This window comes from Myotis lucifugus, unplaced genomic scaffold (genome assembly GCF_000147115.1).
Source record: "Myotis lucifugus unplaced genomic scaffold, Myoluc2.0 scaffold_99, whole genome shotgun sequence".
In the NCBI taxonomy this organism is placed as follows: domain Eukaryota; kingdom Metazoa; phylum Chordata; class Mammalia; order Chiroptera; family Vespertilionidae; genus Myotis; species Myotis lucifugus.
Window position 1 is genome coordinate 217,311 of NW_005871147.1, and position 15,886 is coordinate 233,196.

Consider the following 15,886-nt stretch of genomic DNA (forward strand, 5'->3'; position numbering starts at 1 on the left):
CAGACATCCTTAGTGCTGCCGTGGAGGTGGGAGAGGATCCCGCCACCACCACTGTGCTCGCCCACCGTGAGCTCGGCTTCTGGGAGCACACTGACTACCAGGAGGCAGCTCCTGTGTTGAGCGTCTACCCCCTGATGGTCAGTGCACATCAAAGCGACCAGTCATTCTGCCATTCGGTCGATTTGCATATTAGCCTTTTATTATATAGGATAGCTATGTGCTGTTATAATCCGCTAAGTTTGTAGCAATTTGTTATGTAATAATAGAAAATGAATATAGCTGCTTACCATCATAAAAGTTCAATTAACTAATCCTGCAGTGTAATCTGGATATGGCATTACTTCCTACCTTTGAAAAAAAATTTTGTTGTTGTTGTTAATCTTCATCTAAGGATATTTTTTGAGAGTGGAAGAAAGAGAGAGAGAGAGAGAGAGAGAGAGAGAGAGAGAGAGAGATCCCCCGGAATCAAACCCATGATCTTTCCCGTGAGCAGGCTTAGGCTCTAACCAAATAGCAACACTGGCCAGGGCTATAACCTACCTTTTATCAAAAAACAGCAAAACTAAAATACAGCTGATGAAAAAAAAAAATCTGTGTCTTAGATTTGGTCATATGTTAAACTGTGGAAATGACAGGTAGTTATAAGGAATATACAAATAGCAAGAGTGTTATTTTGCAAGGACATCAGTGAGAGAACTATAGAAGAGAAGAACTTTATCAAATGCATATTCAGCACCCAAGAAGGCTAGGTAGTTTAGGTCCCATTTTTGGCACAAATTGATATTTTGCCCCTAGAAAGGCATAATCCACATTTGGGCAGGACTGGTTTATAGAAGAGCTATTGGATGGGGCTCGAGTCCCTTAGTTCTGCACCATGCCCACTGAGAATGCCCCAATTTAACCTTGGTCTGACACACTCAAAGGCGCACCCCAGCCTGTACTCACACATTGCTCGTTGGTCTCTGGAATGAACTCCCCCTCACTGTTGATGCTGGTGTAGGACCCCTGCCGGGCAATGCGCTGCTGCCTTTCAGGCACATAGCCAGGGGGAGGTGAGCTTCGTCCAGGGTTCTGGGAGCCTAGATCACAGAAACAAGACCTTTGAGTACAGCCCGGGATGTACAGCCTGAGAGGAGCAGACATCCAGCTAGCTCAGACCAAGTCTCTTACAGAGGCTGGTGGAGGGCTCGTCACGGCTCTTTGAACATCCTAGAAGAGAGTGCTAAAGCTCAAATAAACTTCTTGAGCCAGATGGCTCCTCCCCCTAATCCAAAAACCCCAAAAAAGGAGGGAAAATACTTACAGAAAAGTCAAAGAGTGGTGGGGAGGGTTGCTTTTTGAAAGACAGTCTCTAAGGAGTTTAAACTATTATTTTCAATGTCCTTCAAGAAACACTCCTTCGTTCTTCCACATGAAACCAGTCATTAAGAATATATGGCTGATCCAGGTGTAGAGAAGATAATTTAATGAATTGGCCATCTAGAACACTTCCAATTTCTTGTTGGGGGCATCAACCCAGCCTCTTTAAGAACCATGACAATTAGGTTTCTCAGGTGGGAAGGCTAACCTGGGGCTCTCAGTAACCTAGCTTTCTCACCTGTCTCCACAGCACAGACCAGACACAAAACTGCTCTGAAAACAGACAAAGATATTTGCTGGATTTCCAGTCTCAACAGCTCACTCATGGTAAGAGGCTACCAATTCTGAGGTACCTGAGCCATGCCTTCCAAATGATCTCAAATAACTCATGGAGGAAAGAGTCTGTTCAAATTTTCCAAGCCCTGACACCCTGAGCCTCTAAGCAAATACTGACACTACTCTGAGTATAAACTCATGGATATTGTACCATGAACTAACAGAGCAATGAAATTAGCCAAGACATTTTTTCTTTTCTTTTTTTACACTGTTACCTCTTGTTTAACCCCCACAATACCCCTGCAGTGGAAGTGCATTATCATCCACACTCAACAGAAGGGGAAGCCCCAGCCCAGTCACAGAGTGATTTAATGGTGGGGCTGCAGCTAGAAGATAGACTTTGTGACTTCTAGTACAGATCGACCAAGGCAATTCTGAGAACGTAATTTATTTCCAAAAGGTAGGCATGCTGCTCAATACAGTGGCCAAAGGCAACACTTCTCCCATGGGGACAATAAGCTCCCCAGGAACAATCCAAACAGAGGACAAGGATCTGCACCCATGGGGAAATGTGACAGCCTTTCTGTCAGGAGCTAATGTGGGGAAACAGTGCCGTGTTTCATGCAGCTCAAATTCAGAGCTGTTCTGTCCATGGTCACTTGTAAGTCAAAGGCCAGGGATGCAAGATGCCATTTGGCCATCTTAAAGATGGAGGTAAGGGAAATCTGGACCAAAAATAAGAAATCTACTCCACTTTTCAGAAGCCCAAATGTCAAAGACCTACATAGCTGGCCCTTTCCCTTGGCACCATAGCACAGAATTCTAGTGCAACCATGAAAAAAAGATGGTTTGTTTTTTTCATACCCCCAAACATGGAGCACTGTTTAATACTTGGCTTACAAACATTAGCCTAGTGCCCACTTCACACTTGTGGCTTTGGATAACATTTTAGTAGCCCATTCTATGGACAGTCAACCCATATGTTGGCAACATTTGTCAGCAGCAGAAGCAACCCAGAGCAAGGTATAGTGAGAAAAGCCTAAACTTGGGAATTAGATGAACAGGGGTTCAAATCAGGCTTTGCCACTTAGCTAAATAATTTAAACTCTTAACAAAAGTTCCTCACTTGAAAAACTATCTACCTCATAAACTTTTTTTTCGAAGTTATAAATGTGGTGGACACAGGTAAATTGATATGGTAGGAACCCAGTAGAATTCCATTCGTTTCCTTCACACTCTGTGGCAGATATAATGTACTAGACCAGTGGTCGGCAAACTCATTAGTCAACAGAGCCAAATATCAACAGTACAACGATTGAAATTTCTTTTGAGAGCCAAATTTTTTAAACTTAAACTATATAGGTAGGTACATTGTTATTAACTTAATTAGGGTACTCCTAAGCTGGCCTTTGCTAAAAACGTCCTCAATCTGATTGAGGTACATTCTTTGAGGTCGACCCCTTCCAACTCTACTATCCACACTCATCTTGTATACTTGTTTCGTCTATCTCCTTTCCGAAAACCGACTTCTGCGCGTGGGCCACGAAGTTTCAATCGCACGGCGCACGTGGTATTTTGTGGAAGAGCCACACTCAAGGGACCAAAGAGCCACATGTGGCTCGCGAGCCGCGGTTGCCGACCACTGTACTAGAGGCCCGGTGCACAAAATTTGTGCAGTGTGTGTGTGTGTGTGTGTGTGTGTGTGTGTCCCTCAGCTTGGCCTGCGCCCTCTCGCAACCCAGAAGCCCTTAGGGGATGTCCGACTGACGGCTTAGTCAGGAACGGGCCTAAGCCATCAGTCAGACATCCTTAGTGCTGCTGCAGAGGCGAGGGAGAGGCTCCTGCCACCGCTGCTGTGCTCGCAAGCTGTGAGCCTTGCTCAGGCTTCTGGCTGAGTGGCACTCCCCCTGTGGGAGCTCACTGACCACCAGGGGGAAGCTCCTGCGTTGAGCATCTGCCCCCTGGTGGTCAGTGCACGTCATAGCGACTGGTTGTTTGCTGTTCAGTCAATTTGCATATTAGCCTTTTATTATATAGGATATTATATAGGATTAGGCTCAGGATCCACTCCACCCTTCTAGCAGGCCTTCCTGTGCTTCAAAAGTTAATCACCTAAAAGCTTTTATTTCTAAGACCCCCTGTAGGTTCAGCCACTCAGATGTACTTGTGTGAGATTTAGATGGCTTCCTGCTGTTCTTGCTATTTCTGGGTACCATACACGGAAGCCTTGGTTTTCCTGCTGCAGCATTAGAAGAGGCCACACACTTGGTCTCCAGTTGTACAGGTGCAGGCATCCCCATGTAATTGGTGTGGACCAGAGAAGAGATGCACTGCACTTCTGGATCTGGTGGCTTCCTGATTATAGAAGAGGGAGGAGCTCTGTGGTTTGTCTGTTTCTCACTCTCCCAATGCTCTGATAAGCCAGAAGTGCACTAAATCTCTTCTTGCTGAAACTAGTTAGATTTCTGTTCTGTGCAACTGAATTCTAGCCAATAAAATCTGAAGTGTCCTAGAACAAAATGTCTATTGTAAGCGACTGATTAGAGAGAAAGAAAAACTCTTACTTACTGAGGAGAGCGCAGACATTGGTTCAAACTATCCCAGACAAGATGAACTGCCTTCAATCTATGACCTAGAGTGTATAGGGTGAGACCTCCCTGGGATAAAATACCCATGGCCCCTGACACCCATTCTCTCCATCAGCTGCTAGTAAACTCTTTCCTGGTTTTACAGGTGGGATGGGACTAGCTTACCTGAAGCCAGCACTACAGACCCAGGAGGGGTTGGGGGAAAATAGCAAAGGTTTTCTGAGCTTTTATTTCCAGCCAGAGACTTTCACTTTTTCCAATACACATTGCTGCCTGCAGAGAGCCAGCCTTGTTATCTGATGGGCAATGGGCCAGAGGCTATTGTGTACAGGCCACAGCTTGTGGCAGGAAAGGGAAGTCTCCCCAAACCAATGGCTATCAGAGGAAACCAATGGAAAAACCAGGAGTTGGCAGAACTGCTCTAGAGCATTTTCAGTTTTGTTTTTATCTTCCATTTCAGAAACTGGGGGCCAATGAGATGCACAACAGGACTCAAGAACAAATGAGACAGGGACTTGAACAGGACAGGATCCTGAACTAAGAGAACTCTAAGACTCATCGATGCTCACACATTTACCAGCAGGGACAGCAGTGAGCCAAACAGTACAAATCATAGTGTTATGTGAGACACAGGTCATTCTAGGTCTCAGAAGGCAAGCACAGCAGGAATGGCAGGTTCTCTGGGACACCCTTCTCTGGCTCTAGTCTCATCAGGCCATTTGTACCAAGTGGCCCCATTCTAATACCAGCTTAAGCAAAAGATCAGAGTAGTAGTCCTGTGTTCAGAGTACCCCACCATTTCCCATGAAGGAGGAAGCCAGGGGGTTAAGCTGCCAGCAGTCCGAATTCCTCCGAGGGCATACTAGCTCTCTGCTAGACTCCTTAACCCAGAACAGCAGAGTTGAAACAAAACTCTCATGGTAGAATATGCTGATTCTTTTGCTCTGTACTCTGACTCAAAGCTGAAAGACGGGCTCTCAGATTCTAGCCCTTCTCACAGGAGCCTCCTGGCAGGAAGCTGATGCAGTCAGGAAGTTGCCTCCGGCGGGAGTACTAGGGCTTTGGGTCTGTTAATGTGCAGGTCATTGCAAGTACAAAGAGACAGCTTGTTTTGGACATCAACTATTTTCTCTCAACCCTATTTTCTGTTGGGGGGCTGATGAGATGGGGGAGGAATCAAATCATTTTTTTCTTCCTCAATGGAAAATCTTAACCAGTATTTTCCAATATCCTTATAATGGACCAGGCCATCTTCATTCCAGAAGACCACGAGAAGAGCCTATGTGTGTCAACTTTCAAAATTGGCGTTTTATTTTGAAGTTGCTACCACCATTAAACAGTTTTTGGTCTCATCTAGTATCACAGAAGAATTTATAATGAGGAGAAAAACCTATAGAAGTGAAAGAAGCTGACAATTTTGTTCCCCTGTGTATGGTCACTACCTCTGCAGTTGGGGTTTCCATTCTTCCAAATCTGTACTAGGATCGGAGGTTTGCACTGTGTGCAGCTCTCTAACTAATTATTGTCTGGGTGTCAATACAAGTCACCCTATTCTTTCAACTCTCCTCTGCCTGAATTTTTTCTCCTCTCCTCACACAGGAAGAGGGCTCCCCTCTTCCTTGCCAAGGCATTATAAGCCCTCTACCTAGATTCCCAATTCCTCCCTAGCAGGAGTCAGCTCTTCCACGGTCCCCTCTCACCACCTTCAATCTTCTTTTCAGCTGTCTTTGTGCCTCCCTTCATAAACCTGCTCAAATCTCTAGCCTAAAAATATCCTGAGCTTATTTCTCCCACTCTCTTAAGCCACTACCCTAACTTTTTAAAAAAATATATGTTTATTGATTTCAGAGAGGGAGAGAGAGATAGAAACATCAATGATGAGAGAGAATCATTGATCGGCTGCCTCATGCACGCCCCCTATTGGGGTTCGAGCCTGCAACCCAGGCATGTGCCCTTGACTGGAATCGAACCCAGGACCCTTCAGTCCACAGGCCAACACTCGATCCACTGAGCCAAACCGGCTAGGGCCTACCCTAGCGTCTTGAAAGAACTGATTGCCTTCACTGTCTCCTCGGCTATGCATTCCTTAGAATTTGCAACCTGGCTTGCCTCACTGTGGGAGGCAGTGGCAAGAAAAGGAGCAAGATGGAGTAAAAACAGAGCCAAAGCGCTTGAGTTGCATTAGACCAGCGGTCGCCAACCAGTGGTCTGTGAACCACTGATGGTCCATGAGGTCTGAAAGGTTGGCGACTGCTGGTTTAATGAAACCTTGATTAGACCAAATGCGTGTCAGAATTTGAGAGACAAGTCCTTGAGTTGAGGTTTGGCTAGCTACATGGCTTAAGGGCATCACCCAATGTATTATAGAAGAAATGGCACCTGAGCTCAACTTCAAAAGTGGGTACAATTTCTATAGGCAAAGATAGGAGGAAGAGCATCTTCACGTACATAGGGAAATTCCATCTGTCTTGTCTGGGGTCTCTCTTTTGGGTTACCTCATTACCTAGTAGTTTTTTGTTTTTGAGGGGGTGGTTGGCTTGTTTTTGTGTTTTGGCATGAATTAGTTTAACAGATTAACTGGCTTGAAAAAAAAAACTGTAATTCAAGGTATGTATATTATGATGTCAAAAACAAAAGATGAACATGATAGCTGGTTTCAAATATTTGAAAAATTGTCATATGAAATATGTTATTTGTGTTATCTATATTGCTCAAGAAAGCAACTCTAGAGTCAATAGGTAAAGTGAGGCAGATATTCAATTCAAAATAAGGAAGAGCTGCTCTAGCCAGTGTGGCTCTCAGTTGGTTGGGCTTTTTTGTGCAGGAAGGAGCCGATTAATGTTTTGCTCTTACACTGATGTTTTTCTCTCTCCCTCTCACTTCCTCTCTCTCTAAAAATCAATTTTTAAAAATCTTTAAAAAAAAGGGGGGGGGGGCCCTAGCTGTTTTGACTCGGTGGATAGAACATCAGTCTGCGGAAGGACTAAAGGGTCTTGAGTTAGATTCTGGTCAAGGGCACATGCCTGGGTTGTGGGCCAGATCCCCAGTAGGGGGCGTGCAAGAGGCAGCCGATTAATGATTTTCTCTCATCATTGATATTTCTATCTCTCTTTCCCTCTCCCTTCCTCTCTGAAATCAATAAAAAACATTTATTTTAAAAAAAAGGGCCGAACCGGTTTGGCTCAGTGGATAGAGCGTCGGCCTGCGGACTCAAGGGTCCCAGGTTCGATTCCGGTCAAGGGCATGTACCTTGGTTGCGGGCACATCCCTACTGGGGGCTGTGCAGGAGGCAGCTGATCCGATGTTTCTAACTCTCTATCTCTCTCCCTTCTTCTCTGTAAAAATTCAATAAAAATATATTTAAAAAAAAAAAAAGGAAGAACTGCAAATAAGTAGAACTGTCTAAAATTGGATCGAGCTATCTTGCACTTCCCCATCATGAAGATGTTTCAATGAGAGCTGAATGACTTACATGTTCAGTCTCTCACTAAATACTCACAGGTATGTTACTGTTGGTGGGGGAGGAGGGCATAGAATCCCCCTTCTATTGCTGGGGGGTTGAATCACTAAGGCTTGTCCTTGGACCCTATTTTTACTGCTAGGATTCTACTCCCTCATGCTTTGACCCTGACTCCTCCCCTAATGTTTTCTTCTACTTCCAGAAGGCTTTACCCTGTACCAGCATAGCAAGCACTCAGAAATTTATGGATGAAAATGACAACTTTATGTCTCTTACCCTTGGTCTGTCCTTTCCAACCTGGCTGGTATGTAAAGCCTCCTCCCCGCCCTCTCCTACTTTCCCTCCTACTTCTCTGGTCACTCCTTTCCTGTGACCTTTATAGGCTCACCCCACTCTAATAGGCCACTGAGGGTCTGGGTTTCTAAGGCTCAGTCCTAGGCCCTCTTCTCTCTCGTTCTACAGTCTGTTTAGGCGCTCTTTTCTTGGTCCATGGCTTCAATTTGACAATTTCCAATTTTTTCACTACTCCTGATTTTCTCCCCTATGAGCTAGAGATCTGTGTATCTAACATATCAAATGGGTATCTGGCATCTCCTCTTGGCTGTCTCAAAGCACCTCCAATTCAACTTGTCTAAAACATCAGGTCTGTTCCTTTTCAGAACCCCAACCAGGGCCTCTTTTGGAGTTCCTGTCAGGCTAAAAGGCAGTGTCATTTATACACATCCATAAAGCTAATCTCCTGCTCTCTCACCATCTGCAAATTCAATCTAATACCATAGTGGTTCTTAAACCCTTTGATCTTAGAACCCCTTTATACTTTAAAAATTGAGGACACTAAAGAGCTTTTATTTATGTAGATTATATCGATATTCACGGTATTATAAATTAAAGCTCAGAATTTTTAAAAAAGATTTTTAAATTGATTTTTAGAGAAAGAAGAAAGGAGAGGGGGAGAAAGCGAAATACTTGTGCGAGAGTGAAACAACGCCCACCACTGGGGAATCAAGCCCACAACCCTGGCATGTGCCCCGACCAGGTATTGAACTGGCAACCCCTCAGTACATGGGACTACACCCAACCAATTTGAGCCACATTGGCCAGGGCAAAGCTCAGAAATTTTTAAAACACAGTAATACTCACGCACACATTCCATTAGCCACCAGAGAAATGACATTGCCTCAGGCATGTAACCTCTGGAAAACTCATGAGGGAATGAGTGAAAAGGCAAATAATTTCTTAATACTATTATGAAAGCAGTTTGGATCTCACAGACCTCCTGAAAGGACCTCAGGGACCACTCCAAAGTCCCCAGAACACACCTTGAGAACCACTGCAATGCCATGTTCTGTCAGTTTTACCTTCTAAATGTCTCAAGAACACCTCTCTCCACTGTCACTAACCTATTCCAAGCTCTGTCTTCTTTCATCTGGACCACTGCATTAGATCCAGTGGTTCCCTTAGATCCATTCTTGCCCCACTCCAATCTGTTCTCCACACTGTAGCTAGATCAATCTTTTCAAAGTAAATCTCACGTCACTCATTCCTTTTCACTTAAAAACCTTACAATCGATTTCCCATTGCTTTCAAGGATCAAAATTTTCATCACATTCTGCAAGGCTCTGCCTCCCTCCCCAGTCTCAGCCTGTCCCCCTTCCTCTTGTTCTCAGCTCTCCAGCCCTCAGGATTCTTTGTTTCTCAAACACACCATACTCCCTCAGCCATCAGGCTCTCCCTGCCTGGAACTCTTACTTGTATCTCCTCTGTATAACTCTCATTCATGCTCTGGGTTATAAGCCTAAGGCTTTCCTGGCCCCCAAATCAGGCCACATCCATCTGTCATATGTGCTCACAGCACCATACACCTTTAGTCATAGTCTATAATTATACATTAGTCACAGCATGACAAGTAGATGTCTGTCTTCCCACAGATCTATAAGGGAAATAGGGACAGGAGCTATGTCTTTTTTTATTCTCATGTTGCTGGCACACAGATACTTTGGCAATTATTTCTTGAATGAATAAATGAATGAATGAATAAAAATGCAGTCTGATAGGGAGATAACAAGATAATGTGATAAGCATTATAATGGAGAGGGATATAAATAGTCAACATTTTCAGCAGCTTCCCACTGGCTACCAAAGCCTCAGTGCAGTCAAGGCTCCTCAGAAAGTGGTCCAGGCATCCTTTCTCACTCTATTTTTCCTCCAATCTAAAGGATAAGTAAGAGTTCCATAGGCAAATGGTTGAAAAGCCCTCTCCCGTCATCTTTGCCTATGGAAATCCTCCATAATCTCTAAAGATCAGCTCAAATAGCTCCTCGCCAGAATGCATTTCCCAGGTCATCCCAGTTAGAAATAATCTCTACCAATTCTCAGCTTTTTTTTTTTTTAATATATTTTTTATTGATTTCAGAGAGGAAAGGAGAGGGAGAGAGAAATAGAAACATCAATGATGAGAGAGAATCATTGATCGGCTGCCTCCTGCACTCCGCCCGGCCCCCCCCCCTCCCCCACTGGGGATGGAGCCTGCAACTCGGGCATGCGCCCTTGACTGGAATCAAACCTGGGACCCTTTAGTCCGCAGGCCGAAGCTCAATCCACTGAGCCAAACCAGCTAGGGCCAATTCTCAGCTTTATAGAAAGACTGGCAGGCTCTGCCCACTACTCTCGTTACATCTACCACTCCAAACCACCTGGGGTTCTTGGACCTCACCACCTTCTGTTGTGATCATGTCTGGCAGGTGGTCTTTCTTGTGCTTGGAATAGATCTCTACTTTAAACTCAGTAAATCTTCCTTTGTGTGTCAGCTCTGATGTTCCTTCTTCTGTGAAGGCTGTTCTCCAAAGTCCTAGGCAGAGTTGGTTATTGCCTGCCTCCTCTGTGCTCCCACACTACCCTTAGCCTTCCATTTGCCTTCACTATAGCATTCATCCCAGCCCAGTGGCTGGTACACAATGCTTACTGAATGAAGGAACCCAGGATCTATCTGTGTTGGGAGGCTGTATTGCCCACTCTCTAGATAAACAAGAACTACTTCATAGAAATCTTATTTCTCAGCATTCTCAGACAAGGAATTTCATATATGACTCTCTACAACAATGGCCCAGCATTTAGCTCCTGCTTCTACATACAAATCACAGGCACTTGCCTAGGAAAAGAAGGCCTAGTCACTACCCCAAGTCAATTCTCACCGCTTATTCCACAAATGAACAATGCTGCCCTCCCAGCCGCTCAATCTCCAGGGCCAGAGATGCTCTGGGCAGTCTCCTTGCTGGGGTGCAGGCTCTCTCTCCTCAACCAGCTTATTGAAAACACAGCTGCCAATTATCAATAATTTAGAGAAATATGAAACTGATACACAGACTTTCAGCTGGGCAACACTTACTACCAGTGCTTGTTTGAGTTCAAGAAACTACCCAGTGAGTCGAAGTCAGTGCCTCAGCAACATATTCTTCTTGTTACTTCCTCAGGAGGCTTATCACTCACAGACAAGCTTAGAAACAGGACCAATGCTCAGACCTCCCTAAGCTCAGCTCAAGATCTTTAGAGAGCAATTTAGTTTGATGCAATTCTCCCTGTATGGATAGAATTTGGTTTCATAGTGGCAGCAGGGGTCTCAGCAACGTTAGGACAGTAGGCTCAACACAAATGTTTGATAAGGCCAGATTTCCCCCTTGATACAAATTCCCAGAAGTCAAGAAATGGCCCTTTTCCTCAGATTCTAGGAAACAGGATCTAGAGCAATATGGAGTTATGTGGTATAATGCACAGATCTGATTTAGATTTATTTCCTGGGGAGGCCCAGCAGCAGCTACACAGCTTTCTTCCTAATTAGCCAATTGTATACACTATGTCAACAGTCTCTTGTCCTTCCCATACAACTTAGTTTGACTTTTCCAGAATTTCATTTGTCAACATCTACCTCGAAGCACAGGGACTCCTCAAGAATCACAGGCAAGAGGTTTGAGGTCAAAACTCAAACTTAGACCTGATTCTGAACTCCACAAGTCCACAATCCTTCGGGGAAAGAATGGTCAAAAATGAAGGTAGACTACTGCTGGAGGGCTTCACACAGATGTTTGAGGAGATCAGTTTTTCAGAGATGTTTAAAAGGAATTTGATTACGACATCACATCATTACAGTGTAAGTTTCCTGAGGATCACAATACCATCCCATTCATTTTTTTTAATTCCTTTTTCCCAAATAAAGGCATAGAGGATTATTCTGCACAGAGTAGCAGTCAATAATGTTTGCTGATTGTTTTTTAATTAATAATTTTTAAAAATATGGGCAGATATATTAGATGAGAGAAAAAAAGGGGTGAAATACTCACTGACAGAGAGGTGCCTGCTTCTGGACTCAGGGGGCTGGTAGACAGTATTTATATCTCCTGCAGACTGGGAAGCTTTGATCCGTACCTGCCTGGACACTCCGGAGTGGGGAGAGGAACTGGTCTGCAAGATAAGAGGAAAAAGACTGAGATATCTTTAAGCAGGTGGGCTGAGAAAAGCCCCATCACACTTACCTAGAATCCACATATTTTCAGCTGCCTTCATGCTTTCAATACATGAGCTACAGCTACCCAGCTTTCCTGTAAATTTCACTCCTCAGTCTGTCTTGGAAAATCACTATTTGCTCTATATAGTTTTATGGCTTCACTGACATATGAGCACTGAGACCCAGTGCCCCAATTTAATAGGCAATGACCCAGACACGGAGGAATAACAGGCATTCCTCTATTAATCTGCCAAACAGAAAAGAGTTGTAAATACCCTCTCATAAAATTCTCCAGAGAGCTTGGGAAGAATAGCAGGAAAAGCAGGAAATTATTTCAGCAGTGAGACCACCTGCTGAGTGGGGGTCAGAATAGAGAATGATGGCAACCTCCCTGCCCAACAAAATTCTGGTTGGTAAATATGTATTTTTAAAAGTAACTTGAGGGGGGTGGGTGGGGCTGGGAGGAGGGGAGTAAAGGAGGGGGATGGGAGATATCTGTAATACTATCAACAATAAAAAAATATATTTTAAGAAGAGTATTTGAGGTTAGGATTGTTGCAATAGGAATCTAAAAAAAAAAGTAACTTGATATGCTATTTCTTCCCATAATCATTCCCTGAAAATTAAGGTAAGTTCTCAGTTGCTTCATATTATTGAAGTTTACATGTAAACCATCTCAGAATTGTGTTCATTTGGGAAAGGCTATTTCTATTCTGTCAGAGGTCAAGGACCTCAAAACAGGATCAGCAGCATTACCATACTGACCCCCAACTTTTACACTGACCCAGTCAAGCCCTAGAGAGAAAACAAAACAATAAAGGGGGATCCTTGCCCTGAGAAAGCTTAAAACTGAAGTTTGCTGGTGAGCAAGTGAAGTCAGGATGTGCTTACAAATATCCAGAGCACTACTGAGAGTGGAAATGGGAGCTTGGGATTTATGAATAATTTGGGTCAAAGTTTCTACTTACATCTCTGTCTTTTACCTCCCAGAAGAAAAAAAAATCTGACTTAAACAAACTATATCCTGTCCTCCAGGAAAAAGGCTTCCCGTTCTCAGGGGTGAGTTCAGCTGCCAAGCAGCCTCCTCTAGTTTCCCCAGGCCAGACTTTTCACATGCAAGTTGTCTTGACAAACTGTATTGCTCTAATGGGAAGTCAGAACCAAGGGGACATGAATGTTCTTGCTGAAGCCCCCAAGATGCAATAGCTCTCTGCTGAGAGTCAGAAAGCCACATACTGAGGCAGCAGGCCAGTGAAGGGCAAGCGAAGGGCCCAGCCCTGCAGTCAGAAGAGCTGCATGATGAGCACTTAAAGACACCTGCTTGGACACAGGGCCTTACACATAGTGGGACTTCAATAAATCTTGGCAATATGAATTAGAAATGTATCAAAGAACATATACTCTAAACTCTCAATTTTAAAATCTAAAAGCTGAGATAGGAAAGTAGGTTCAACAGCCAGCGTAAGATTTGTAAAAAAAAAAAAAAAGAGGCTGAAGTTGCGGCAACAGGTTGGAAAACAGATGAAGGGAAATTAATAAAGGTTTCAAAGCAAGGCTTCTCACACTTGAATGTGTACACAAAATCACCTGGGACCTTGTTAAAATGTAGATTCTGACACAGTAGGTCTGGGTGGGGTTGAGAATCTGCATTTCTAACAAGCTTCCAGGTGATATTGCTGACACATGGTCCATACTTTGAGCAGCAATATCTTAGAAGGTGAGTCATGCTTTAATTTAAGGCAACGCTTCTCAATCCTAGCCACCCATCAGAATTGCCCATGGGGCTTTTGACACTTCAGACCAACTCAGAGGATGGGGCTCAAAGATCGGCATTTTTCAAATCTTCCCAAGTGTTTGTAATAGTCAAGTTTGAAAACCCCAATTTAAGGAGATAAAAGAGAATGGTGTAGCAAACAAAAATGAAGTTGATGCAAGGATTCAGAGAACCTTGAATAAGACTTAGAAGTGGGAAAGAGGAAGAAGGAAGGTGGGACTAGGAAAAATAAATGGGAACTATAATAGAGTGAAAAAAGAGTCAACATGTGTGAAGGGTGTAGCTAGCAGAACATTCTAAAGCTAGCAAACAGAATGTGACAGTTGACCATTCAATGAAAACTTCACTGAAGGATTCTGTGGGTAGCAGTGTATGTGGCTGACACAAACAACATGCAACATTACCAGGGAACCATGTACATAAAGACTGCAGTGAGTGGAAGCTAGAAGATCAGCAGAGAAAGAGGTTATAAAAGTTAACCTACAATCTTGATACAAGATTTGGTGGCATCAAACAAAAGGAATAAGTGGATTCAATTCTGCAGGGGGGAAATTAGGTTCATGGGAACACGAGCTGAGAAACAGCACCCTGGATCTCACCATGCTCTGCTTCAATGGTGGCACCAAGAGACATTTGCATGAATACCAGTATAGTTATGATAGTTGTAGAAGCATCTAGGCAGGTTATTTAATAAATTTATAGCTTTAACATTAATTTACTAAAAACCTTTAAAAATGTTTTGAATGAATGCCATGTTTACAACCCTCATATAAATTATTTTTTTCTTTTTGTTATATACCACCAATATTCACAGAGCTAATCCATATTGAGATTAGGTGAGTAAACCTGTTTTCATTACTTCTACTCTTCAATGCTTTGCAGACTTTGATTACATATATGCTTTTGTATGCAAATACAAAAGAATGCTAAGCTTAAAAGCTGGGTCTAGAAAGTTATAAGAAGATCAAAAGCAGAAAGATAATAGTTAGATGCACACATGTTTAGAAAAGTCTTTATTTATTTTAATTCTCACGGAGGACATGTTTTTCTGTTTTTGTTTTGTTTTCAGAGAGAGAGAAACATTGATGTGAGAGTGAAGCATCACTGACAGTTACAGAAGCACTGTTCTAGAGGTGGGATTCCTGAGCACATAGCTATTTTGAATCATACTTCTGTTTATTAAGAAGTTTGAAGTCTAGTTGAGGAAGTTCCCAAGGAATTATCACCACCATTATCACTCACTGTTAGTCTTAAATGCACATCTTTACAAATGCAAAAAATAATAGCAGCTTAAGTGTCCCAATATAGCACAAATGGTTATTTAATTAAATTATGGTACATCCAACTCAAGGGAATTATGTATTTTTATAAATTATAATTATGAAGATTGTATGCTCTTATAGGGTAAAAGTTATAAATATGCAACAACTAGAGGGTAATAATTAAGCAACCTATAAACTGGTGTGCAAATTACATCCAATGACTAAACTAATAGGGAATAAATAAAATAGTTTCAGTCAATATATTAACCAAATTGTAGGTTAATCCTTTAAAAGGTAATGGCCATGGTCTGACAAAGAGGAAGAAGAACTGAAGAATGGGAGAGTATGAGGAAGAATGTGGAAAGATGAGACTGGGGAATTAAAAGCAAGGGTAGTTGGTGATAAACCCTGGGTGCTAGGCTAAATGTAGATCTATGACAGGCAATAAGGAAGAACTGTAAGGTGCAGGTGAGTAATTTAAATAGAGAAATGAAATAATAAAGTATGTATTTTTACTTCAGAATACTTCCCAAAACATATTTTAAAAAAAGACACACTTGGGATAGAGAAGACCAATCCTCATGCACAAGGACACGTCTGTAATATCAGAAAATGTCTTCTTAATTCTAAGGCTCCCTAACTGCATTCTCCTTTGTCTCCTCCTAATAG

At 43.0% G+C, this 15,886-nt stretch overlaps 1 protein-coding gene across 2 annotated transcripts in view; it reads right to left on the bottom strand.

Annotated features, from left to right (window-relative positions):
• The window catches only part of MAP3K3 (mitogen-activated protein kinase kinase kinase 3), a 52,227-nt gene that overhangs the window by 13,129 nt on the left and 23,212 nt on the right, over nt 1-15,886 (bottom strand). For both annotated transcript variants that reach the window (XM_014458685.2, XM_014458684.2), the window contains exons 6-7: nt 12,018-12,138; nt 946-1,079 (exon numbers count right to left, since the gene is read on the bottom strand). In XM_014458685.2, the coding sequence (XP_014314171.1) occupies nt 946-1,079; nt 12,018-12,138 (255 nt within the window). The remainder of the gene's footprint in view (nt 1-945; nt 1,080-12,017; nt 12,139-15,886) is intronic.